A 25,775-nucleotide genomic window follows, 5' to 3' on the forward strand; every position below is an offset into this window, starting at 1 on the left:
AGTGTTGGGGGGAAGTGTAAGGAGGGCAGTGGTAATTTGGTGTCGGAAGCAACGGGAGACATGCTCATCCGATGATGATCACAAGCCGCAGTTTATTTGCACATTTTCATGACTTATATAACAGAGTTAATTAGCTCATACATATTGCAACAGCCAAGCTCCTTATAGGTTGCTAACATTAGTTACTTATCATGCCTGACAGCCAGATGCTGTCAGCCTGTTTGTACCGGCATTTTTGCTGATACAAAACCTAGCCTCAACCCCACATCCGCTCAACCAGACACTTCCCCAAATCCACGCGACCCAGGCGCATTTCACATTGCCTCCTGACACACAGTTACATCCAAGCAGTTCTTGCAGCCGTGTCTTCATGTCTCTCATCACGTAGCCGACTTCCCAAAATACCTTCCACACGTCCCCCGCTTTCTTGTAGTAGGGCATAGTTAATCTGTACTTTGGCAAGTAAGCGCAAAAACAGCTTGCGAAGGTAGGAAACTAAGCAAGGTAATATCAGCAAAAGCAGCAGCAGCATAAGTCCTACATTTATGCCGTACATGAGCAAGGTTTTGAGCCAGGGGCCAATGCCAAGAGAAGTGAGCCAGCTGTCCAATGGGTTATTGAGGACCTTAATGTCCTTGGTGTGATCTTTGAGCCATTGCAGCTGTTTATGAACAGACTCAGAATTAGAGGATAGATTGAAGCAGCACATACCTTCGAACTCCGTACAACCATGGCCGTGTGCCAATAGCAAAAAATCAATGGCAGCTCTATTCTGGAGGACCTGATGTTGCAGGTTCTCCATATCTTGTGCCAATTCACTAAGGACCTGAGTCGTCACGTTGGATTGTTTCACCATCCAGCAAGCGAGTTTGCTGATAGTACGGAGTGCATGAGCAGTACCCACCCCGGGGACTATGGAGGCAAACAAATTAGCTGTGGGCACCCAGAGTTCGACTTGATCGCTGCAGTCGGGAGTAAGTGCAGATAGGGTTCTCTTTTCACGGTGAGTCTTGTTGAACAAGAGGTGTGACATCACGGTAACATTTGGCATGAAAAGGGTCAATTTCCCTAGGTAGCACGGGCCCCCGTGGGCATGCCTTGGGATTCCCTGCCAGGCCCGATCCCCACAAATTAAATAGGTATTACGAGGTAATGCTTTTGCACTGTCATTAGCCCAAACCTTTACATCTCTCGGTCCCCATCCGTAGGTTCTATAGGGACCGCACATGTATGTTTTATTCCAAAAGGGGTAGCTCCTGGGAGTAAGCCAAAACGTGGGATCGTCCACACCCCACCTAAAGTTGCCCAATTCAATGCATCCCGACTCATTTGCCGAACTATTTAGCATTCGGCTTCCCAGGAGCCTGATCTCCTGGGGGTCCCACGGTATAGTTTTGTTCAGAGCTGCCAAGAGTCTTGCTGTACATTCCCTATCAGTAAGTTGGCCATCACATCGGCCCGTGGACAACGTAGCAAAATCGGATACATTAAACCCAGGTATACCCACCAGGCATGTGCGAAAAGGGTCAGTAGCCGACGCTAAAGCCAGACAGAAGGAAGTGGTATGCGTTTTCGTAGCCCATGTTAGCCACACATTTGGAGGGGAAGCAAAGTAAAAGGCAGAGCTGGTAAGGCACAGTGTTATAAGGCAACAACCGCGAAGCCATATTGGCACTCTCCCCTTATTCGGACCCTTTAGCTGTTGGAGGGTCAGCTGCATCAGACACTGCCGTAGCGAAAGGATCGAGAGCAGGTTTCGTCCACTTCGCAGGTACCCACAACGGACCTGTCGGGGCAGAAACACAAAGATAGCCCCTTCCCCAAAACAGAACCTTTGCAGGCAATTGCCATAAGCCGGTTCGCAGATCCTTGTACCGGACCTAGATATTATTATGATCTCGGCTTCGAGGCACGGTGCCGGTGTGTATAAGAACGGGCGGATGACGCGCCTCGCCGAATACACATAGGTGGTTTAGGACGAAAAGGGTTTTCAGCAGTCGAGAATGTGGGTCAGCGATTCCCTCGTGATGCTTTAAATGTTGTTTCAGGGTATTGTGTGCCCGCTCCACGATAGCTTGCCCCGTAGGGGAGTGGGGAATGCCCGTAATGTGGCGAACCCCCCACGTTGCTAAAAACTTTTCAATTCTACGACTGGTGTACGCAGGCCCATTATCTGTTTTTAGTTGTTGCGGTACACCCATAACAGCAAAACAACCAAGTAAATGTCGTTCAACATGCAAGGCTCTCTCCCCCACCTGGGCTGTTGCCCAGATGAACTTACTATAGGTGTCAATAGACACATGCACATATTTTAGGCGCCCAAAAGTGGGGATGTGTGTGACATCCATTTGCCACAACTCATTCGAGGAGAGTCCTCTGGGATTGACCCCCAAACCTAAGCTGCAACCGCCATTGTGGTCACTGCAGATGGGACATGCGCGGACTATGCCGCGAGCCTCTGTATGCGTTATGCCAAACTCTCGGCAGAGACCCTTAGCATTCTGGTGAAATATGGAGTGAGTCTCCCTAGCCAAAGTGGTCTTGGCCACGGGGGCGGTTGCCGAGAGAGAGACCAATTTGTCTGCCCTGGCATTGCCCGCGCCAAGACCAATATTCCATTTGTGACTACGGACATGAATAATGCAATATGGGTGTTCCCTAAGTTTTACCGCTCGTCTTAGCTGTTGTAAGAGCGCAAGGAGGCATTCATTTTTGACATCCTTAACCAGGGCATCCTCGATGCGCTCAACCACACCAGCCACATAGAGTGAGTCAGTGACAATGTTAAGGGGCCCTAGCAAGTGTAGCAGTGCCCAAACCACAGCAGACAACTCCATGGTTTGGAGCGTATCTGCTGGTGTAGCATTGAGCAATGTTTGTTGCCAAACACTATTGTCCTGCCAGGTGACGGCGGCCCGACGCGATTTTCGCCCTGCGTCAGTATATACTGTTATAGCGTCCTTTATAGGGTTCCTCTCTCTCTTGGGGCATGTCATCCAGTTCCATTGTCCGATCCATCGTAATAATGGAGACTTAAAGCTATTAGTTTTAATCACGGAACCGGCACCAAGCAGTGCTTCTTGTAAATGTTCACTAGTCTGCAAATACCATCGTAAGGAGTCTTTCGTTCGCATGGGTAGATATATCGTAGAAGGCTCACAACCTTGAACTTGTAAGATTCTTTCCCTTCCTCATTTTATCAAATCTGCCAAAACCTCTACTTGTTGTACTAAGGTTTTAATCTGCTGTAAAGCAGGGGACACCCACTCGAGGATACCCAACTCTCCGGTGCCCCTTAGTTGCACTAGAGCCCCGATTAGGTATCGGTGCCCCAGCCATACAGCAAGATCAACCGGGACGGTAGCATTAAGGCGGTGTACATGTCCCACAAGCGCACGGTCTACAATCTGTTGTATAAGGTTTCTTTGATGCGGAGTGATGTTGAGTTTTGTCGTAGGGTCCGTGCCCCTCAGAAGCGGGCGGAGTCCCTCCAGCAATTCATTTGGGATGCCCACTATGGGCCGCAGCCACTGCAGGTCTCCCAAAAATTTCTGCGCATCATTAAGGGTCCGCAGCCGTGATTGTAATTGCAGCTTCTGAGGGGAAACAGTTTTATCAGTAAGTACCCAACCTAGGTACTTCCATGGTGATACTTGTTGAACCTTGTCCGGAGAGATCACCAGATTAGAGCATTGCAACACCTGCTGAACATGCTCAATTTGGCTGTCAGAAAAAGGAGTAGCTTGGGCAAATAATATATCATCCATATAATGATATATTACGACATGTTTCCATTGCTCACGTAGAGGCTGCAATGCCGCAGCTACATACAGCTGACATAACGTAGGGCTATTACGCATGCCCTGTGGCAACACTGTCCATTCAAACCGTTGATTTGGACCCTCTCTGTTGAGGGAGGGCAAAGTGAAAGCAAATCGCTTCCGATCCTGAGGGTGCAGGTCGATGGTAAAGAAGCAGTCCTTCAAATCGATGATCAGCAGGGAGCAATGTTCAGGAATCATGGCTGGGTTAGGCAACCCTGGTTGTAAGGCACCCATGGGCTCCATTTGCTTGTTGATTTCCCTCAAATCATGTAGCAGTCGATATTTGCCCGATTTCTTCTTTATGACAAATATTGGGGAGTTCCATGGACTAGTGGATAGACGTAAATGGCCTTGTTGGAATTGCTCGTTTACTAATTGATGAGCATGAAACAGACTTTCCCGTTTTAGTGGCCATTGCTTAACCCATACCGGTGTGTTGGTAGTCCAGGTAATGGGAATTGGGAAAGTCCAAGCAATGGCTAAAAGGCTAAAGGGTGTTCATTCGTGAGCACAACCCCTAATTGAGCGAGTATATCTCTGCCGATTAGGCACTGCACCATTGGTGGTAGTTGTACCACAGAAAACACAGCAGAAACTTGTCGCCCCTCTAGCTTTACTTTCAATGTAGGTGTTCGTTGCGCAAACGTCATGCCCCCAACCCCGGTGACCGTAGTGTTTGATGGAAACAGGGGCCATCCCTGGGGCCACTGTGACGGGGCGATTATGCTAGAGTCTGCGCCAGTATCCAAAAGAGCCATAAGAGTCACTTGTTGATCATTATAGGCAAGTTCAACTTTATGTCTAGGTCGATCATTTAGAGTCAAGGTCAGGAGAGTCAGTCCCCCGGAGGAACCGAATCCTTGTCCCCCCCGGTCCTTGTTGGCTAGCGAGGGTATTTCCTTTGTAAGTTGTTCCAACGGGATTAATTGAGCAATACGTTGTCCTTTGGTTATCCGTATGGGTGGAAAAGGAGTGTGCAGCATTATCATTATTTCTCCGGTATAATCAGCGTCAATGACGCCAGGTAGAACAAAGAGTCCCAACATTGATGCTGATGATCGGCCGAGCAACAATGCCCCCACAGACTTGTTTTGAATCATGACAGGACCGTACACCCCAGTAGGAATGCGATGGGGCTGAGTGGTCAGGAGGCTAACGTCTACAGCGGATGCCAGGTCAAGTCCGAGACTCCCTCTCGTTGCTGGTCTGAGCTGGGAAGTTGTGTAACAGCTACTTGTGTCTGTGCGCGGCTGCTCCGACTCGCGCTCCCACTGAAGTTTCCCGAACGGCGACGGCAAGCACCAATGTTGTGGCTGTCTGAACGACATCTAGCACACCAGACACCAGACGCGGTACATTCCTTCCGGACATGACCCGGGAGCCCGCAGCGGTAGCATTTCACTCGGGGGAAACTTCGCCCCACATTCTGCCGGGTGGCCACTGACGCTTGGAGAGGTGCAAGAGCTGCTAAGACCTGCGTCTGAGACGTCCTAGCCTGTTCCTGTAACCCGACACCTAGTTGCTTAATGGCCTCCAGTACCAGGGCCTGGGGTCCAATAGGTACCTGGGCCAACCTTTCCAATGCCTCCTCAATCGTCCAATTGGCACTGAGGGTGCTCAGAATGTTACGAGTAGTAGTATTACAATTTTGTAGGGCGCACTGCTTCAGCAAGGCGCCCCGCATGTACTCAGGAACCCCAGCTCTCTCTATAGCTGCTGCAGCCTTATCGATAAAGGCTCCAAACGTCTCATCTCTACCTTGTTTAATGCCCATGTACACTGGTACACCACCGGGCTCCTTAACACGATCAATGGCACGGCGCACCAACTGCATCGCCTCCATTAACTTATCGGGGCCCAGCAGGACCTGCGCCTCGGTGCGGAGGAATGGGCCGATGCCCATAAGTTCCTCCACCGTCACGCCGTGTAAGGGGTCGCCCGGCTGTCTTGGCAAGCCACCAACTCGTGAACCAAGCTCTGCCAATGGGCATTAAACAACAATTGTTGATGCTGAGTAAAAATCAGCCGAATTATCCCTCTGCAATCCGCGGGCAGAAGTATCTGCGTGCTCCAAATGTAGTCAAGCATTTGCCTCACTGGTTCACTATGGGCCCCAAACTGACTGACAGTCGCCCGCAATTGCGACAAAAGTTTCCAATCTAGGGCGGTTATCACTGCCTGCACGCTGCCCCCCGGAACCACCTGGAAGGCGACGGGGCAGGCAAGCTGCTCCGCCGCCTGCAGCACATCCGCGTCCCCCCGTTCCAGACTCTCCCTGGCGAGCGCAGCCCAGGCCTCCCGACGGTCCTTAGCCATGGCATCAGCCAAGTCGGCTTCCGCCCCCGGGGGCGGCTCCGGGGAAGGGGGGGGCGAAGCCGCATTCTTGTCAGGGGCCGAGCCCGCAGGAGCCGACTCGCCAGGAGGAGGAGAAGGAGGGGGAGGAGGAGGGGAGGGGGGGGGCAAATAGACAGTAGACGTACTCGGGGGTAGGGGAATATCTCGTGGCCAGTCCGTGCCATAAGTCTTATTTTTTTCATGTGCGGCAGAGGCCTGCTCTGCCGCCCGCTGCTCAGCCTGGTATTGCAGCAACTCATTATGGACGGCCCTCCAGGTTTTACCCAACTTTTTGGCCAACTTATCTCCATCAATCGCAGCCTCCCAGAGCTTATCACCCAGCTTACGCCACTCGGACAACTCATGGACTGTATGAGGATTCAGAAAACAGCCCTGGGAGTGTCCGTAGGCCAGTAAGCCAGGAAGCTCTTTTTGGAGGTCCAGCCCCTTAACTTGCCTTTTTTGCAGGAAGCTGGTAAAAAGGTTATACGCTGCTTGCCTCTGCATACCTGATTCACGTCAGCGCTGTTGCAGCTCTCCAAGGTCTCGGCAGCGCGTATCAGCCGGGTACGCCGATGCGAACGCCCGGGGCTCGACACAGTTTTCTTCGCTGTGTTTTAGCTGTCCTCGCTGCAAAGGACCTGCCCACCTCGTTGCTCCGCCGTGGATCACGTCGGGGTCACCATTTGTCAGAAGCAACGGGAGACATGCTCATCCGATGATGATCACAAGCCTCAGTTTATTTGCACATTTTCATGACTTATATAATAGAGTTAATTAGCTCATACATATTGCAACAGCCAAGCTCCTTATAGGTTGCTAACATTAGTTACTTATCATGCCTGACAGCCAGATGCTGTCAGCCTGTTTGTACCGGCATTTTTGCTGATACAAAACCTAGCCTCAACCCCACATCCGCTCAACCAGACACTTCCCCAAATCCACGCGACCCAGGCGCATTTCACATTGCCTCCTGACACACAGTTACATCCAAGCAGTTCTTGCAGCCGTGTCTTCATGTCTCTCATCACGTAGCCGACTTCCCAAAATACCTTCCACAGCAATGGTGCTCCCCGTGTGGGCCTGCACATGTTCGGCAGGCTTTGGAGGAGAGTGGCTGCTCTAGTGGGCAAGTGTGAGGAGGGCAGTTGTAAGCTGGACTGGGATAGGGAAAGGAGGGCGGGAGTGGTGGTGTGAAAGCCGTGTGGATGCCAGGGCCAAAAGGGTGGAGGCAATGGTGCTCCCCATGTGGGCCTGCACATGTTAGGCAGGCGTTGGAGGAGAGTGGCTGCTCCGGTCAGAAAGTGTGAGGGGGGCAATCATAACTTGCAGGAAGGGAGGAGAAGGAGCTAGGCACATGTTGTGAGTGTGGCCTAGGCATATGGAGGGTGCCACGGTTTGACGCATTGCACCACCTGGTGGCTGGTTTGAGTGGTGCAGAAGGGGTTGGAGGTGGGTGGGAGTGGTGGTGGGCAAGTGTGAGGAGGGCAGTGGTAATTTGGAGTAGGTGAGGGAGAGGAGGACAGGAGTGGTTGTGGGAGAGCCGTGTGGATGTCAGGGCCAAAAGGGTGGAGGCAATGGTGCTCCCCAAGTGGGCCTGTGCATGTTAGGCAGGTGTTGGAGGAGAGTGGCTGCTCCAGTCCGAAAGTGTGAGGAGGGCAGTCGTAGGTTGTAGGAGGTGAGGGGAAGGTGGACCGGAGTGCTTGTGTGAGAGCCGTGTGTATGTCAGGGCCAAAAGGGTGGAGGGCACGGTGCTCCCCGAGTGGGCCTGTGCATGGTAGGCAGGCGTTGGAGGAGAGTGTCTGCTCCAGTCAGAAAGTGTGAGGAGGGCAGTGGTAGGTTGTAGGAGGTGAGGAAAAGGTGGACGGGATTGATTGTAGGAGGGCCGTGTGGATGTCAGGACCAAAAGGGTGGAGGCAATGGTGCTCCCCGTGTGGGCCTGTGCATGTTAGGCAGGCGTTGGAGGAGAGTGGCTGCTCTAGTGGGCAAGTGTGAGGAGGGCAGTGGAAAGTTGTAGGAGGTGAGGGGAAGTCGGATGGAAGTGCTCGTGGGAGATCCGTGTGGATGTCAGAACCAAAAGGGTGGAGGCAATGGTGCTCCCTGTGTCGGCCTGTACATTTTAGGAAGGTGTCCGAGGGGATTGGCTGCTCTAGTGGGCTAGTGTGAGGAGGGCAGTCGTAAGTTGGACTAGGGTAGAGAAAGGAGGGCGGGAGTGGTTGTGGGAGAGCCGTAGGCATGTCAGGGCCAAAAGGGTGGAGGCAGTGGTGCTCCCCGTGTGGGCCTGTGCATGTTAGGCAGGCGTTGGAGGAGAGTGGCTGCTCTAGTGAGCAAGTGTGAGGAGGGTAGTGGTAAGTTGTAGGAGGTGAGGGAAAGGAGGATGGGAGTGGTTGTGGGAGAGCCGTGTGGATGTCAGAGCCAAAAGGGTGGAGGTAATGGTGCTCCCCGTGTGGGCCTGTGCATGTTAGGCAGGTTTTCGAGGAGAGTGGCTGCTCCAGTCCGAAAGTGTGAGGAGGGCAGTTGTAAGTTGTAGGAGGTGAGTGGAAGGAGGATGGGAGTGCTTATGTGAGAGCCGTGTGGATGTCAGGACCAAAGGGGTGGAGGCCATGGTGCTCTCCGTGTGGGCCTGCACATGTTAGGCAGGCGCTGGAGGAGAGTGGGTGCTCCGGTCAGAAAGCGTGAGGAGGGCAGTGGTAAGTTGGAGGAAGGGAGGAGAAGGAGCTAGGCACATGTTGTGAGTGTGGCCTAGGCATGTGGAGGGTGCCAGGGTTTGAGGCATTGCGCCACCTGGTGGCTGTTTTGAGTGGTGCAGAAGGGGTTGGAGGTGGGTGGGAGTGGTGGTGGGCAAGTGTGAGGCGGACAGAGGTAATTTGGAGTAGGTGAGGGAGAGGAGGACGGGAGTGGTTGTGGGAGAGCCGTGTGGATGTCAGGGCCAAAAGGGTGGAGGCCATGGTGCTCTCCGTGTGGGCCTGTGCATGTTAGGCAGGCATTGGAGGAGAGTGGCTGCTCTAGGGGCAAGTGTGAGGAGGGCAGTGGTAAGTTGTAGGAGGTGAGGGAAAGGAGGACGGGAGTGGTTGTGGGAGAGCCGTAGGAATGTCAGAGCCAAAAGGGTGGAGGCAATGGTGCTCCCCGTGTGGGCCTGCACATGTTAGGCAGGTTTTCGAGGAGAGTGGATTCTCAAGGCCAAAAGTGTGAGCAGGGCAGTTGTAAACTGTAGGAGGTGAGGGGAAGGGGGATGGGAGTGCTTATGTGAGAGCCGTGTGGATGTCAGGACCAAAGGGGTGGAGGCCATGGTGCTCCCCGTGTGGGCCTGCAAATATCAGGCAGGCGTTGGAGGAGAGTGGCTGCTCTAGTGGGCAAGTGTGAGGAGGGCAGTGGTAGGTTGTAGGAGGTGAAGGGAAGGCAGACGGGAGTGCTCGTGGGAGATCCGTGTGGATGTCAGAACCAAAAGGGTGGAGGCAATGGTGCTCCCTGTGTCGGCCTGTACATTTTAGGACGGTTAACGATGGGACTGGCTGTTCTAGTGGGCAAGTGTGAGGAGGGCAGTCGTAAGCTGGACTGGGGTAGGGAAAGGAGGGCGGGAGTGGTTGTGGGAGAGCCGTAGGCATGTCAGGGCCAAAAGGGTGGAGGCCATGGTGCTCCCCGTGTGGGCCTGTGAATGTTAGGCAGGCGTTGGAGGAGAGTGGCTGTTCCAGTCCGAAAGTGTGAGGAGGGCAGTGGTAAGTTGGAGGAAGGGAGGAGAAGGAGCTAGGCACATGTTGTGAGTGTGGCCTAGGCATGTGGAGGGTGCCAGGGTTTGAGGCATTGCACCACCTGGTGGCTGTTTTGAGTGGTGCAGAAGGGGTTGGAGGTGGGTGGGAGTGGTGGTGGGCAAGTGTAAGGAGGGCAGTGGTAATTTGGAGTAGTTGAAGGAAAGGAGGACGGGAGTGGTTGTGGGAGAGCCGTGTGGATGTCAGGACCAAAAGGGTGGAGGCCATGGTGCTCCCCGTGTGGGCCTGCAAATATCAGGCAGGCGTTGTAGGAGAGTGGCTGCTCTAATGGGCAAGTGTGAGGAGGGCAGTCGTAGGTTGTAGGAGGTGATGGGAAGGAGGACGGGAGTGGTTGTGGGAGAGCCGTGTGGATGTCAGGGCCAAAAGGGTGGAGACCATGGTGCTCCCCGTGTGGGCCTGTGCATGTTAGGTAGGCGTTGGAGGATAGTGGCTGCTCCAGTCTGAAAATGTGTGGTGGGCTGACTTAGGTTGGAGGAGGTGAGGAGAAGGCGGATGGGAGTTATTGATGGAGAGCCGTGTGGATGTAAGGACCAAAATGGTTGTGGCCATGGTGCTCTCCGTGTGGGCCTGCACATGTTAGGCAGGCGTTGGAGGAGAGTGGCAGCTCTAGTGAGCAAGTGTGAGGAGGGCAGTGGTAAGTTGTAGGAGGTAAGGGGAAGGAGGACGTGAGTGGTTGTGGGAGAGCCGTAGGAATGTCAGGGCCAAAAGGGTGGAGGCAATGGTGCTCCCCGTGTGGGCCTGTGCATGTTAGGCAGGCATTGGAGGAGAGTGGCTGTTCCAGTCAGAAAGTGTGAGGAGGGCAGTCGTAAGTTGGACTGGGATAGGGAAAGGAGGGCGGGAATGGTGGTGTGAAAGCCGTGTGGATGTCAGGGCCAAAAAGGTGGAGGGAATGGTGCTCCCCGTGTGGGCCTGCACATGTTAGGCAGGCATTGGAGGAGAGTGGCTGCTGCGGTCAGAAAGTGTGAGGTGGGCAGTGGTAAGTTGGAGGAAGGGAGGAGAAGGAGCTAGGCACATGTTGTGAGTGTGGCCTAGGCATGTGGAGGGTGCCAGGGTTTGAGGCATTGCGCCACCTGGTGGCTGTTTTGAGTGGTGCAGAAGGGGTTGGAGGTGGGTGGCAGTGTTGGGGGGAAGTGTAAGGAGGGCAGTGGTAATTTGGAGTAGTTGAAGGAAAGGAGGACGGGAGTGGTTGTGGGAGAGCGGTGTGGATGTCAGGGCCAAAACGGTGGAGGTCATGGTGCTCCCCGTGTGGGCTTGTGCATGGGAGGCAGGTGTTGGAGGGCAGTGGCTGCTCCAGTCAGAAAGTGTGAGGAGGCAGTCGTAGGTTGTAGGAGGTGAGGGAAAGGAGGATGGGAGTGGTTGTGGGAGAGCCGTGTGGATGTCAGAGCCAAAAGGGTGGAGGCCACGGTGCTCCCCGTGTGGGCCTGTGCATGTTAGGCAGGCATTGGAGGAGAGTGGCTGTTCTAGTCAGAAAGTGTGAGGAGGGCAGTCGTAAGTTGGACTGGGATAGGGAAAGGCGGGCGGGAATGGTGGTGTGAAAGCCGTGTGGATGTCAGGGCCAAAAAGGTGGAGGGAATGGTGCTCCCCGTGTGGGCCTGCACATGTTAGGCAGGTGTTGGAGGAGAGTGGCTGCTGCGGTCAGAAAGTGTGAGGTGGGCAGTGGTAAGTTGGAGGAAGGGAGGAGAAGGAGCTAGGCACATGTTGTGAGTGTGGCCTAGGCATGTGGAGGGTGCCAGGGTTTGAGGCATTGCGCCACCTGGTGGCTGTTTTGAGTGGTGCAGAAGGGGTTGGAGGTGGGTGGCAGTGTTGGGGGGAAGTGTAAGGAGGGCAGTGGTAATTTGGAGTAGTTGAAGGAAAGGAGGACGGGAGTGGTTGTGGGAGAGCCGTGTGGATGTCAGGGCCAAAAGGGTGGAGGCCACGGTGCTCCCCGTGTGGGCCTGCACATGTTAGGCAGGTGTTGGAGGAGAGTGGCTGCTCTAGTGATCAAGTGTGAGGAGGGCAGTGGTAAATTGTAGGAGGTGAGGGGAAGGAGGATGGGAGTGGTTGTGGGAGATCCGTGTGGATGTCAGGACCAAAAGGGTGGAGGCAATGGTGCTCCCCGTGTGGGCTTGTGCATTCTAGGCATGTGTGGAGGGCAGTGGCTGCTCTAGTGGGCAAGTGTGAGGAGTGCAGTCGTAGGTTGGACTAGGGAAGGGAAAAGAGGGCGGGAGTGCTTGTGTGAGAGCCGTGTGTATGTCAGGGCCAAAAGGGTGGAGGCCATGGTGCTCCCCGTTTGGGCCTGCACATGTTAGGCAGGCGTTGGAGGATAGTGGCTGCTCCAGTCTGAAAATGTGTGGTGGGCTGACTTAGGTTGGAGGAGGTGAGGAGAAGGCGGATGGGAGTTATTGATGGAGAGCCGTGTGGATGTAAGGACCAAAATGGTTGTGGCCATGGTGCTCTCCGTGTGGGCCTGCACATGTTAGGCAGGCGTTGGAGGAGAGTGGCAGCTCTAGTGAGCAAGTGTGAGGAGGGCAGTGGTAAGTTGTAGGAGGTAAGGGGAAGGAGGACGTGAGTGGTTGTGGGAGAGCCGTAGGAATGTCAGGGCCAAAAGGGTGGAGGCAATGGTGCTCCCCGTGTGGGCCTGTGCATGTTAGGCAGGCATTGGAGGAGAGTGGCTGTTCCAGTCAGAAAGTGTGAGGAGGGCAGTGGTAAGTTGGACTGGGATAGGGAAAGGAGGGCGGGAATGGTGGTGTGAAAGCCGTGTGGATGTCAGGGCCAAAAAGGTGGAGGGAATGGTGCTCCCCGTGTGGGCCTGCACATGTTAGGCAGGCATTGGAGGAGAGTGGCTGCTGCGGTCAGAAAGTGTGAGGTGGGCAGTGGTAAGTTGGAGGAAGGGAGGAGAAGGAGCTAGGCACATGTTGTGAGTGTGGCCTAGGCATGTGGAGGGTGCCAGGGTTTGAGGCATTGCGCCACCTGGTGGCTGTTTTGAGTGGTGCAGAAGGGGTTGGAGGTGGGTGGCAGTGTTGGGGGGAAGTGTAAGGAGGGCAGTGGTAATTTGGTGTCGGAAGCAACGGCAGACATGCTCATCCGATTATGATCACAAGCCTCAGTTTATTTGCACATTTTCATGACTTATATAATAGAGTTAATTAGCTCATACATATTGCAACAGCCAAGCTCCTTATAGGTTGCTAACATTAGTTACTTATCATGCCTGACAGCCAGATGCTGTCAGCCTGTTTGTACCGGCATTTTTGCTGATACAAAACCTAGCCTCAACCCCACATCCGCTCAACCAGACACTTCCCCAAATCCACGCGACCCAGGCGCATTTCACATTGCCTCCTGACACACAGTTACATCCAAGCAGTTCTTGCAGCCGTGTCTTCATGTCTCTCATCACGTAGCCGACTTCCCAAAATACCTTCCACACGTCCCCCGCTTTCTTGTAGTAGGGCATAGTTAATCTGTACTTTGGCAAGTAAGCGCAAAAACAGCTTGCGAAGGTAGGAAACTAAGCAAGGTAATATCAGCAAAAGCAGCAGCAGCATAAGTCCTACATTTATGCCGTACATGAGCAAGGTTTTGAGCCAGGGGCCAATGCCAAGAGAAGTGAGCCAGCTGTCCAATGGGTTATTGAGGACCTTAATGTCCTTGGTGTGATCTTTGAGCCATTGCAGCTGTTTATGAACAGACTCAGAATTAGAGGATAGATTGAAGCAGCACATACCTTCGAACTCCGTACAACCATGGCCGTGTGCCAATAGCAAAAAATCAATGGCAGCTCTATTCTGGAGGACCTGATGTTGCAGGTTCTCCATATCTTGTGCCAATTCACTAAGGACCTGAGTCGTCACGTTGGATTGTTTCACCATCCAGCAAGCGAGTTTGCTGATAGTACGGAGTGCATGAGCAGTACCCACCCCGGGGACTATGGAGGCAAACAAATTAGCTGTGGGCACCCAGAGTTCGACTTGATCGCTGCAGTCGGGAGTAAGTGCAGATAGGGTTCTCTTTTCACGGTGAGTCTTGTTGAACAAGAGGTGTGACATCACGGTAACATTTGGCATGAAAAGGGTCAATTTCCCTAGGTAGCACGGGCCCCCGTGGGCATGCCTTGGGATTCCCTGCCAGGCCCGATCCCCACAAATTAAATAGGTATTACGAGGTAATGCTTTTGCACTGTCATTAGCCCAAACCTTTACATCTCTCGGTCCCCATCCGTAGGTTCTATAGGGACCGCACATGTATGTTTTATTCCAAAAGGGGTAGCTCCTGGGAGTAAGCCAAAACGTGGGATCGTCCACACCCCACCTAAAGTTGCCCAATTCAATGCATCCCGACTCATTTGCCGAACTATTTAGCATTCGGCTTCCCAGGAGCCTGATCTCCTGGGGGTCCCACGGTATAGTTTTGTTCAGAGCTGCCAAGAGTCTTGCTGTACATTCCCTATCAGTAAGTTGGCCATCACATCGGCCCGTGGACAACGTAGCAAAATCGGATACATTAAACCCAGGTATACCCACCAGGCATGTGCGAAAAGGGTCAGTAGCCGACGCTAAAGCCAGACAGAAGGAAGTGGTATGCGTTTTCGTAGCCCATGTTAGCCACACATTTGGAGGGGAAGCAAAGTAAAAGGCAGAGCTGGTAAGGCACAGTGTTATAAGGCAACAACCGCGAAGCCATATTGGCACTCTCCCCTTATTCGGACCCTTTAGCTGTTGGAGGGTCAGCTGCATCAGACACTGCCGTAGCGAAAGGATCGAGAGCAGGTTTCGTCCACTTCGCAGGTACCCACAACGGACCTGTCGGGGCAGAAACACAAAGATAGCCCCTTCCCCAAAACAGAACCTTTGCAGGCAATTGCCATAAGCCGGTTCGCAGATCCTTGTACCGGACCTAGATATTATTATGATCTCGGCTTCGAGGCACGGTGCCGGTGTGTATAAGAACGGGCGGATGACGCGCCTCGCCGAATACACATAGGTGGTTTAGGACGAAAAGGGTTTTCAGCAGTCGAGAATGTGGGTCAGCGATTCCCTCGTGATGCTTTAAATGTTGTTTCAGGGTATTGTGTGCCCGCTCCACGATAGCTTGCCCCGTAGGGGAGTGGGGAATGCCCGTAATGTGGCGAACCCCCCACGTTGCTAAAAACTTTTCAATTCTACGACTGGTGTACGCAGGCCCATTATCTGTTTTTAGTTGTTGCGGTACACCCATAACAGCAAAACAACCAAGTAAATGTCGTTCAACATGCAAGGCTCTCTCCCCCACCTGGGCTGTTGCCCAGATGAACTTACTATAGGTGTCAATAGACACATGCACATATTTTAGGCGCCCAAAAGTGGGGATGTGTGTGACATCCATTTGCCACAACTCATTCGAGGAGAGTCCTCTGGGATTGACCCCCAAACCTAAGCTGCAACCGCCATTGTGGTCACTGCAGATGGGACATGCGCGGACTATGCCGCGAGCCTCTGTATGCGTTATGCCAAACTCTCGGCAGAGACCCTTAGCATTCTGGTGAAATATGGAGTGAGTCTCCCTAGCCAAAGTGGTCTTGGCCACGGGGGCGGTTGCCGAGAGAGAGACCAATTTGTCTGCCCTGGCATTGCCCGCGCCAAGACCAATATTCCATTTGTGACTACGGACATGAATAATGCAATATGGGTGTTCCCTAAGTTTTACCGCTCGTCTTAGCTGTTGTAAGAGCGCAAGGAGGCATTCATTTTTGACATCCTTAACCAGGGCATCCTCGATGCGCTCAACCACACCAGCCACATAGAGTGAGTCAGTGACAATGTTAAGGGGCCCTAGCAAGTGTAGCAGTGCCCAAACCACAGCAGACAACTCCATGGTTTGGAGCGTATCTGCTGGTGTAGCATTGAGCAATGTTTGTTGCCAAACACTATTGTCCTGCCAGGTGACGGCGGCCCGACGCGATTTTCGCCCTGCGTCAGTATATACTGTTATAGCGTCCTTTATAGGGTTCCTCTCTCTCTTGGGGCATGTCATCCAGTTCCATTGTCCGATCCATCGTAATAATGGAGACTTAAAGCTATTAGTTTTAATCACAGAACCGGCACCAAGCAGTGCTTCTTGTAAATGTTCACTAGTCTGCAAATACCATCGTAAGGAGTCTTTCGTTCGCATGGGTAGATATATCGTAGAAGGCTCACAACCTTGAACTTGTAAGATTCTTTCCCTTCCTCATTTTATCAAATCTGCCAAAACCTCTACTTGTTGTACTAAGGTTTTAATCTGCTGTAAAGCAGGGGACACCCACTCGAGGATACCCAACTCTCCGGTGCCCCTTAGTTGCACTAGAGCCCCGATTAGGTATCGGTGCCCCAGCCATACAGCAAGATCAACCGGGACGGTAGCATTAAGGCGGTGTACATGTCCCACAAGCGCACGGTCTACAATCTGTTGTATAAGGTTTCTTTGATGCGGAGTGATGTTGAGTTTTGTCGTAGGGTCCGTGCCCCTCAGAAGCGGGCGGAGTCCCTCCAGCAATTCATTTGGGATGCCCACTATGGGCCGCAGCCACTGCAGGTCTCCCAAAAATTTCTGCGCATCATTAAGGGTCCGCAGCCGTGATTGTAATTGCAGCTTCTGAGGGGAAACAGTTTTATCAGTAAGTACCCAACCTAGGTACTTCCATGGTGATACTTGTTGAACCTTGTCCGGAGAGATCACCAGATTAGAGCATTGCAACACCTGCTGAACATGCTCAATTTGGCTGTCAGAAAAAGGAGTAGCTTGGGCAAATAATATATCATCCATATAATGATATATTACGACATGTTTCCATTGCTCACGTAGAGGCTGCAATGCCGCAGCTACATACAGCTGACATAACGTAGGGCTATTACGCATGCCCTGTGGCAACACTGTCCATTCAAACCGTTGATCTGGACCCTCTCTGTTGAGGGAGGGCAAAGTGAACGCAAATCGCTTCCGATCCTGAGGGTGCAGGTCGATGGTAAAGAAGCAGTCCTTCAAATCGATGATCAGCAGGGAGCAATGTTCAGGAATCATGGCTGGGTTAGGCAACCCTGGTTGTAAGGCACCCATGGGCTCCATTTGCTTGTTGATTTCCCTCAAATCATGTAGCAGTCGATATTTGCCCGATTTCTTCTTTATGACAAATATTGGGGAGTTCCATGGACTAGTGGATAGACGTAAATGGCCTTGTTGGAATTGCTCGTTTACTAATTGATGAGCATGAAACAGACTTTCCCGTTTTAGTGGCCATTGCTTAACCCATACCGGTGTGTTGGTAGTCCAGGTAATGGGAATTGGGAAAGTCCAAGCAATGGCTAAAAGGCTAAAGGGTGTTCATTCGTGAGCACAACCCCTAATTGAGCGAGTATATCTCTGCCGATTAGGCACTGCACCATTGGTGGTAGTTGTACCACAGAAAACACAGCAGAAACTTGTCGCCCCTCTAGCTTTACTTTCAATGTAGGTGTTCGTTGCGCAAACGTCATGCCCCCAACCCCGGTGACCGTAGTGTTTGATGGAAACAGGGGCCATCCCTGGGGCCACTGTGACGGGGCGATTATGCTAGAGTCTGCGCCAGTATCCAAAAGAGCCATAAGAGTCACTTGTTGATCATTATAGGCAAGTTCAACTTTATGTCTAGGTCGATCATTTAGAGTCAAGGTCAGGAGAGTCAGTCCCCCGGAGGAACCGAATCCTTGTCCCCCCCGGTCCTTGTTGGCTAGCGAGGGTATTTCCTTTGTAAGTTGTTCCAACGGGATTAATTGAGCAATACGTTGTCCTTTGGTTATCCGTATGGGTGGAAAAGGAGTGTGCAGCATTATCATTATTTCTCCGGTATAATCAGCGTCAATGACGCCAGGTAGAACAAAGAGTCCCAACATTGATGCTGATGATCGGCCGAGCAACAATGCCCCCACAGACTTGTTTTGAATCATGACAGGACCGTACACCCCAGTAGGAATGCGATGGGGCTGAGTGGTCAGGAGGCTAACGTCTACAGCGGATGCCAGGTCAAGTCCGAGACTCCCTCTCGTTGCTGGTCTGAGCTGGGAAGTTGTGTAACAGCTACTTGTGTCTGTGCGCGGCTGCTCCGACTCGCGCTCCCACTGAAGTTTCCCGAACGGCGACGGCAAGCACCAATGTTGTGGCTGTCTGAACGACATCTAGCACACCAGACACCAGACGCGGTACATTCCTTCCGGACATGACCCGGGAGCCCGCAGCGGTAGCATTTCACTCGGGGGAAACTTCGCCCCACATTCTGCCGGGTGGCCACTGACGCTTGGAGAGGTGCAAGAGCTGCTAAGACCTGCGTCTGAGACGTCCTAGCCTGTTCCTGTAACCCGACACCTAGTTGCTTAATGGCCTCCAGTACCAGGGCCTGGGGTCCAATAGGTACCTGGGCCAACCTTTCCAATGCCTCCTCAATCGTCCAATTGGCACTGAGGGTGCTCAGAATGTTACGAGTAGTAGTATTACAATTTTGTAGGGCGCACTGCTTCAGCAAGGCGCCCCGCATGTACTCAGGAACCCCAGCTCTCTCTATAGCTGCTGCAGCCTTATCGATAAAGGCTCCAAACGTCTCATCTCTACCTTGTTTAATGCCCATGTACACTGGTACACCACCGGGCTCCTTAACACGATCAATGGCACGGCGCACCAACTGCATCGCCTCCATTAACTTATCGGGGCCCAGCAGGACCTGCGCCTCGGTGCGGAGGAATGGGCCGATGCCCATAAGTTCCTCCACCGTCACGCCGTGTAAGGGGTCGCCCGGCTGTCTTGGCAAGCCACCGACTCGTGAACCAAGCTCTGCCAATGGGCATTAAACAACAATTGTTGAGGCTGAGTAAAAATCAACCGAATTATCCCTCTGCAATCCGCGGGCAGAAGTATCTGCGTGCTCCAAAGGTAGTCAAGCATTTGCCTCACTGGTTCACTATGGGCCCCAAACTGACTGACAGTCGCCCGCAATTGCGACAAAAGTTTCCAATCTAGGGCGGTTATCACTGCCTGCACGCTGCCCCCCGGAACCACCTGGAAGGCGACGGGGCAGGCAAGCTGCTCCGCTGCCTGCAGCACATCCGCGTCCCCCCGTTCCAGACTCTCCCTGGCGAGCGCAGCCCAGGCCTCCCGATGGTCCTTAGCCATGGCATCAGCCAAGTCGGCTTCCGCCCCCGGGGGCGGCTCCGGGGAAGGGGGGGGCGAAGCCGCATTCTTGTCAGGGGCCGAGCCCGCAGGAGCCGACTCGCCAGGAGGAGGAGAAGGAGGGGGAGGAGGAGGGGAGGGGGGGGGCAAATAGACAGTAGACGTACTCGGGGGTAGGGGAATATCTCGTGGCCAGTCCGTGCCATAAGTCTTATTTTTTTCATGTGCGGCAGAGGCCTGCTCTGCCGCCCGCTGCTCAGCCTGGTATTGCAGCAACTCATTATGGACGGCCCTCCAGGTTTTACCCAACTTTTTGGCCAACTTATCTCCATCAATCGCAGCCTCCCAGAGCTTATCACCCAGCTTACGCCACTCGGACAACTCATGGACTGTATGAGGATTCAGAAAACAGCCCTGGGAGTGTCCGTAGGCCAGTAAGCCAGGAAGCTCTTTTTGGAGGTCCAGCCCCTTAACTTGCCTTTTTTGCAGGAAGCTGGTAAAAAGGTTATACGCTGCTTGCCTCTGCATACCTGATTCACGTCAGCGCTGTTGCAGCTCTCCAAGGTCTCGGCAGCGCGTATCAGCCGGGTACGCCGATGCGAACGCCCGGGGCTCGACACAGTTTTCTTCGCTGTGTTTTAGCTGTCCTCGCTGCAAAGGACCTGCCCACCTCGTTGCTCCGCCGTGGATCACGTCGGGGTCACCATTTGTCAGAAGCAACGGGAGACATGCTCATCCGATGATGATCACAAGCCTCAGTTTATTTGCACATTTTCATGACTTATATAATAGAGTTAATTAGCTCATACATATTGCAACAGCCAAGCTCCTTATAGGTTGCTAACATTAGTTACTTATCATGCCTGACAGCCAGATGCTGTCAGCCTGTTCGTACCGGCATTTTTGCTGATACAAAACCTAGCCTCAACCCCACATCCGCTCAACCAGACACTTCCCCAAATCCACGCGACCCAGGCGCATTTCACATTGCCTCCTGACACACAGTTACATCCAAGCAGTTCTTGCAGCCGTGTCTTCATGTCTCTCATCACGTAGCCGACTTCCCAAAATACCTTCCACAGCAATGGTGCTCCCCGTGTGGGCCTGCACATGTTCGGCAGGCTTTGGAGGAGAGTGGCTGCTCTAGTGGGCAAGTGTGAGGAGGGCAGTTGTAAGCTGGACTGGGATAGGGAAAGGAGGGCGGGAGTGGTGGTGTGAAAGCCGTGTGGATGCCAGGGCCAAAAGGGTGGAGGCAATGGTGCTCCCCATGTGGGCCTGCACATGTTAGGCAGGCGTTGGAGGAGAGTGGCTGCTCCGGTCAGAAAGTGTGAGGGGGGCAATCATAACTTGCAGGAAGGGAGGAGAAGGAGCTAGGCACATGTTGTGAGTGTGGCCTAGGCATATGGAGGGTGCCACGGTTTGACGCATTGCACCACCTGGTGGCTGGTTTGAGTGGTGCAGAAGGGGTTGGAGGTGGGTGGGAGTGGTGGTGGGCAAGTGTGAGGAGGACAGAGGTAATTTGGAGTAGGTGAGGGAGAGGAGGACAGGAGTGGTTGTGGGAGAGCCGTGTGGATGTCAGGGCCAAAAGGGTGGAGGCAATGGTGCTCCCCAAGTGGGCCTGTGCATGTTAGGCAGGTGTTGGAGGAGAGTGGCTGCTCCAGTCCGAAAGTGTGAGGAGGGCAGTCGTAGGTTGTAGGAGGTGAGGGGAAGGTGGACCGGAGTGATTGTAGAAGAGCCGTGTGGATGTCAGGGCCAAAAGGGTGGAGGGCACGGTGCTCCCCGAGTGGGCCTGTGCATGGTAGGCAGGCGTTGGAGGAGAGTGTCTGCTCCAGTCAGAAAGTGTGAGGAGGGCAGTGGTGAGTTGTAGGAGGTGAGGAAAAGGTGGACGGGATTGATTGTAGGAGGGCCGTGTGGATGTCAGGACCAAAAGGGTGGAGGCAATGGTGCTCCCCGTGTGGGCCTGTGCATGTTAGGCAGGCGTTGGAGGAGAGTGGCTGCTCTAGTGGGCAAGTGTGAGGAGGGCAGTGGAAAGTTGTAGGAGGTGAGGGGAAGTCGGATGGAAGTGCTCGTGGGAGATCCGTGTGGATGTCAGAAACAAAAGGGTGGAGGCAATGGTGCTCCCTGTGTCGGCCTGTACATTTTAGGAAGGTGTCCGAGGGGATTGGCTGCTCTAGTGGGCTAGTGTGAGGAGGGCAGTCGTAATTTGGACTAGGGTAGAGAAAGGAGGGCGGGAGTGGTTGTGGGAGAGCCGTAGGCATGTCAGGGCCAAAAGGGTGGAGGCAGTGGTGCTCCCCGTGTGGGCCTGTGCATGCTAGGCAGGCGTTGGAGGAGAGTGGCTGCTCTAGTGAGCAAGTGTGAGGAGGGTAGTGGTAAGTTGTAGGAGGTGAGGGAAAGGAGGATGGGAGTGGTTGTGGGAGAGCCGTGTGGATGTCAGAGCCAAAAGGGTGGAGGTAATGGTGCTCCCCGTGTGGGCCTGTGCATGTTAGGCAGGTTTTCGAGGAGAGTGGCTGCTCCAGTCCGAAAGTGTGAGGAGGGCAGTTGTAAGTTGTAGGAGGTGAGTGGAAGGAGGATGGGAGTGCTTATGTGAGAGCCGTGTGGATGTCAGGACCAAAGGGGTGGAGGCCATGGTGCTCTCCGTGTGGGCCTGCACATGTTAGGCAGGCGCTGGAGGAGAGTGGGTGCTCCGGTCAGAAAGCGTGAGGAGGGCAGTGGTAAGTTGGAGGAAGGGAGGAGAAGGAGCTAGGCACATGTTGTGAGTGTGGCCTAGGCATGTGGAGGGTGCCACGGTTTGACGCATTGCGCCACCTGGTGACTGTTTTGAGTGGTGCAGAAGGGGTTGGAGGTGGGTGGGAGTGGTGGTGGGCAAGTGTGAGGCGGACAGAGGTAATTTGGAGTAGGTGAGGGAGAGGAGGACGGGAGTGGTTGTGGGAGAGCCGTGTGGATGTCAGGGCCAAAAGGGTGGAGGCCATGGTGCTCTCCGTGTGGGCCTGTGCATGTTAGGCAGGCATTGGAGGAGAGTGGCTGCTCTAGGGGCAAGTGTGAGGAGGGCAGTGGTAAGTTGTAGGAGGTGAGGGAAAGGAGGACGGGAGTGGTTGTGGGAGAGCCGTAGGAATGTCAGAGCCAAAAGGGTGGAGGCAATGGTGCTCCCCGTGTGGGCCTGCACATGTTAGGCAGGTTTTCGAGGAGAGTGGATTCTAAAGGCCAAAAGTGTGAGCAGGGCAGTTGTAAGCTGTAGGAGGTGAGGGGAAGGGGGATGGGAGTGCTTATGTGAGAGCCGTGTGGATGTCAGGACCAAAGGGGTGGAGGCCATGGTGCTCCCCGTGTGGGCCTGCAAATATCAGGCAGGCGTTGGAGGAGAGTGGCTGCTCTAGTGGGCAAGTGTGAGGAGGGCAGTGGTAGGTTGTAGGAGGTGAAGGGAAGGCAGACGGGAGTGCTCGTGGGAGATCCGTGTGGATGTCAGAACCAAAAGGGTGGAGGCAATGGTGCTCCCTGTGTCGGCCTGTACATTTTAGGACGGTGAACGATGGGACTGGCTGTTCTAGTGGGCAAGTGTGAGGAGGGCAGTCGTAAGTTGGACTGGGGTAGGGAAAGGAGGGCGGGAGTGGTTGTGGGAGAGCCGTAGGAATGTCAGGGCCAAAAGGGTGGAGGCAATGGTGCTCCCCGTGTGGGCCTGTGAATGTTAGGCAGGCGTTGGAGGAGAGTGGCTGTTCCAGTCCGAAAGTGTGAGGAGGGCTGTCGTAAGTTGGACTAGGGAAGGGAAAGGAGGGCGGGAGTGGTTGTGGGAGAGCCGTAGGCATGTCAGGGCCAAAAGGGTGGAGGCAATTGTGCTCCCCGTGTGGGCCTGCACATGTTAGGCAGGTGTTGGAGGAGAGTGGCTGCTCCGGTCAGAAAGTGTGAGGAGGGCAGTGGTAAGTTGGAGGAAGGGAGGAGAAGGAGCTAGGCACATGTTATGAGTGTGGCCTAGGCCTGTGGAGGGTGCCACGGTTTGAGGCATTGCACCACCTGGTGGCTGTTTTGAGTGGTGCAGAAGGGGTTGGAGGTCGGTGGGAGTGGTGGTGGGCAAGTGTAAGGAGGGCAGTGGTAATTTGGAGTAGTTGAAGGAAAGGAGGACGGGAGTGGTTGTGGGAGAGCCGTGTGGATGTCAGGACCAAAAGGGTGGAGGCCATGGTGCTCCCCGTGTGGGCCTGCAAATGTTAGGAAGGCGCTGGAGGAGAGTGGGTGCTCCGGTCAGAAAGTGTGAGGAGGGCAGTCGTAAGTTGGACTGGGGTAGGGAAAGGAGGGCGGGAGTGGTGGCGGGAGAGCCGTAGGCATGTCAGGGCCAAAAGGGTGGAGGCAATGGTGCTCACCGTGTGGGCTTGTTCATGCGATGCAGGTGTTGGAGGGCAGTGGCTGCTCTAGTGGGCAAGTGTGAGTAGGGCAGTGGTAAGTTGTAGGAGGTGAGGGGAAGGAGGACGGGAGTGGTGGCGGGAGAGCCGTAGGCATGTCAGGACCAAAGCGGTGGAGGCCATGGTGCTCCCCGTGTGGGCCTGCACATGTTAGGCAGGCGCTGGAGGAGAGTGGGTGCTACGGTCAGAAAGTGTGAGGTGGGCAATCGTAAGTTGCAGGAAGGGAGGAGAAGGAGCTAGGCACATGTTGTGAGTGAGGCCTAGGCATGTGGAGGGTGCCACGGTTTGAGGCATTGCGCCACCTGGTGGCTGTTTTGAGTGGTGCAGAAGGGGTTGGAGGTGGGTGGCAGTGGTGGTGGGCAAGTGTGAAGCGGACAGAGGTAATTTGGAATAGTTGAAGGAAAGGAGGGCGGGAGTGCTTGTGGGAGAGCAGTGTGGATGTCAGGAGCAAAGGAGTGGAGGCAATGGTGCTCCTTGTGTGGGCCTGTGCATGTTAGGCAGGTTTTCGAGGAGAGTGGCTGCTCCAGTCCGAAAGTGTGAGGAGGGCAGTTGTAAGTTGTAAGAGGTGAGGGAAAGGAGGACGGGAGTGCTTATGTGAGAGCCGTAGGCATGTCAGGACCAAAGGGGTGGAGGCCATGGTGCTCCCCGTGTGGGCCTGCACATGTTAGGCAGGCGCTGGAGGAGAGTGGGTGCTCCGGTCAGAAAGTGTGAGGAGGGCAGTCGTAAGTTGCAGGAAGGGAGGAGAAGGAGCTAGGCATATGTTGTGAGTGTGGCCTAGGCATGTGGAGGGTGCCACGGTTTGACGCATTGCGCCACCTGGTGACTGTTTTGAGTGGTGCAGAAGGGGTTGGAGGTGGGTGGGAGTGGTGGTGGGCAAGTGTGAGGCGGACAGAGGTAATTTGGAGTAGGTGAGGGAGAGGAGGACGGGAGTGGTTGTGGGAGAGCCATGTGGATGTCAGGACCAAAAGGGTGGAGGCCATGGTGCTCCCCGTGTGGGCCTGCACATGTTAGGCAGGCGTTGGAGGAGATTGGCTGCTCTAGTGAGCAAATGTGAGGAGGGCAGTTGTAAGTTGTAGGAGGTGAGGGAAAGGAGGACGGGAGTGGTTGTGGGAGAGCCGTAGGCATGTCAGAGGCAAAAGGGTGGAGGCAATGGTGCTCCCCGTGTGGGCCTGCACATGTTAGGCAGGTTTTCGAGGAGAGTGGCTTCTTCAGGCTGAAAGTGTGAGCAGGGCAGTTGTAAGCTGTAGGAGGTGAGGGGAAGGGGGATGGGAGTGCTTATGTGAGAGCCGTGTGGATGTCAGGACCAAAGGGGTGGAGGCCATGGTGCTCCCCGTGTGGGCCTGCACATGTTAGGCAGGTGTTGGAGGAGAGTGGCTGCTCTAGTTAACAAGTGTGAGGAGGGCAGTGGCAAGTTGTAGGAGGTGAGGGAAAGGAGGACGGGAGTGGTTGTGGGAGAGCCGTGTGGATGTCAGGGCCAAAAGGGTGGAGGCCATGGTTCTCCCCGTGTGGGCCTGCACATGTTATGCAGGCGTTGGAGGAGAGTGGCTGCTCTAGTTAACAAGTGTGAGGAGGGCAGTGGCAAGTTGTAGGAGGTGAGGGAAAGGAGGACGGGAGTGGTTGTGGGAGAGCCGTGTGGATGTCAGGGCCAAAAGGGTGGAGGCCACGGTGCTCCCCGTGTGGGCTTGTACATGGTAGACAGGCGTTGGAGGAGAGTGGCTGCTCCAGTCCGAAAGTGTGAGGAGGGCTGTCGTAGGTTGTAGGAGGTGAGGGAAAGGAGGACGGGAGTGGTTGTGGGAGAGCCGTAGGCATGTCAGGGCCAAAAGGGTGGATGTCATGGTGCTCCCCGTGTGGGCCTGTGCATCTTAGGCAGGTGTTGGGGGAGAGTGGCTGCTCCAGTCCGAAAGTGTGAGGAGGGCAGTCGTAAGTTGGACTGGTGTAGGGAAAGGAGGACGGGAGTGGTGGCGGGAGAGCCGTAGGCATGTCAGGGCCAAAAGGGTGGATGTCATGGTGCTCCCCGTGTGGGCCTGTGCATGTTAGGTAGGCGTTGGGGGAGAGTGGCTGCTCTAGTGGGAAAGTGTGAGGAGGGCAGTGGTAAGTTGTAGGAGGTGAGGGAAAGGAGGACGGGAGTGCTTGTGGGAGAGCCGTAGGCATGTCAGGACCAAAAGGTTGGAGGCAGTGGTGCTCCCCGTATGGGCCTGCACATGTTAGGCAGGCTTTGGAGGAGAGTGGGTGCTCCGGTCAGAAAGTGTGAGGTGGGAATCGTAAGTTGCAGGAAGGGAGGAGAAGGAGCCAGGCACATGTTGTGAGTGTGGCCTAGGCATGTGGAGGGTGCC

The 25,775-nt window shown here is 54.3% G+C and overlaps 2 protein-coding genes across 2 annotated transcripts; both read right to left on the reverse strand.

Moving 5' to 3' along the window:
- Positions 1-148: 148 nt before the first annotated feature.
- On the reverse strand, positions 149-6,839 carry LOC138062123 (uncharacterized). Its single transcript, XM_068918382.1, has 2 exons — positions 6,668-6,839; positions 149-1,786 (listed from the first exon to the last, which is right to left on the reverse strand). The coding sequence occupies exon 2, from the start codon at positions 1,718-1,720 to the stop codon at positions 338-340; it is 1,383 nt and encodes a 460-aa protein (XP_068774483.1). The 5' UTR covers positions 1,721-1,786; positions 6,668-6,839; the 3' UTR covers positions 149-337.
- A 6,171-nt stretch (positions 6,840-13,010) lies between these two features.
- On the reverse strand, positions 13,011-19,760 carry LOC138062125 (uncharacterized). The gene is made up of 2 exons (XM_068918385.1): positions 19,588-19,760; positions 13,011-14,706 (listed from the first exon to the last, which is right to left on the reverse strand). Exon 2 carries the CDS (start codon positions 14,638-14,640, stop codon positions 13,258-13,260), a length of 1,383 nt encoding a protein of 460 aa, XP_068774486.1. The 5' UTR covers positions 14,641-14,706; positions 19,588-19,760; the 3' UTR covers positions 13,011-13,257.
- Positions 19,761-25,775: the final 6,015 nt, after the last annotated feature.

The sequence above is a fragment of the Struthio camelus genome, chromosome 24 (genome assembly GCF_040807025.1).
Source record: "Struthio camelus isolate bStrCam1 chromosome 24, bStrCam1.hap1, whole genome shotgun sequence".
In the NCBI taxonomy this organism is placed as follows: Eukaryota; Metazoa; Chordata; class Aves; order Struthioniformes; family Struthionidae; genus Struthio; species Struthio camelus.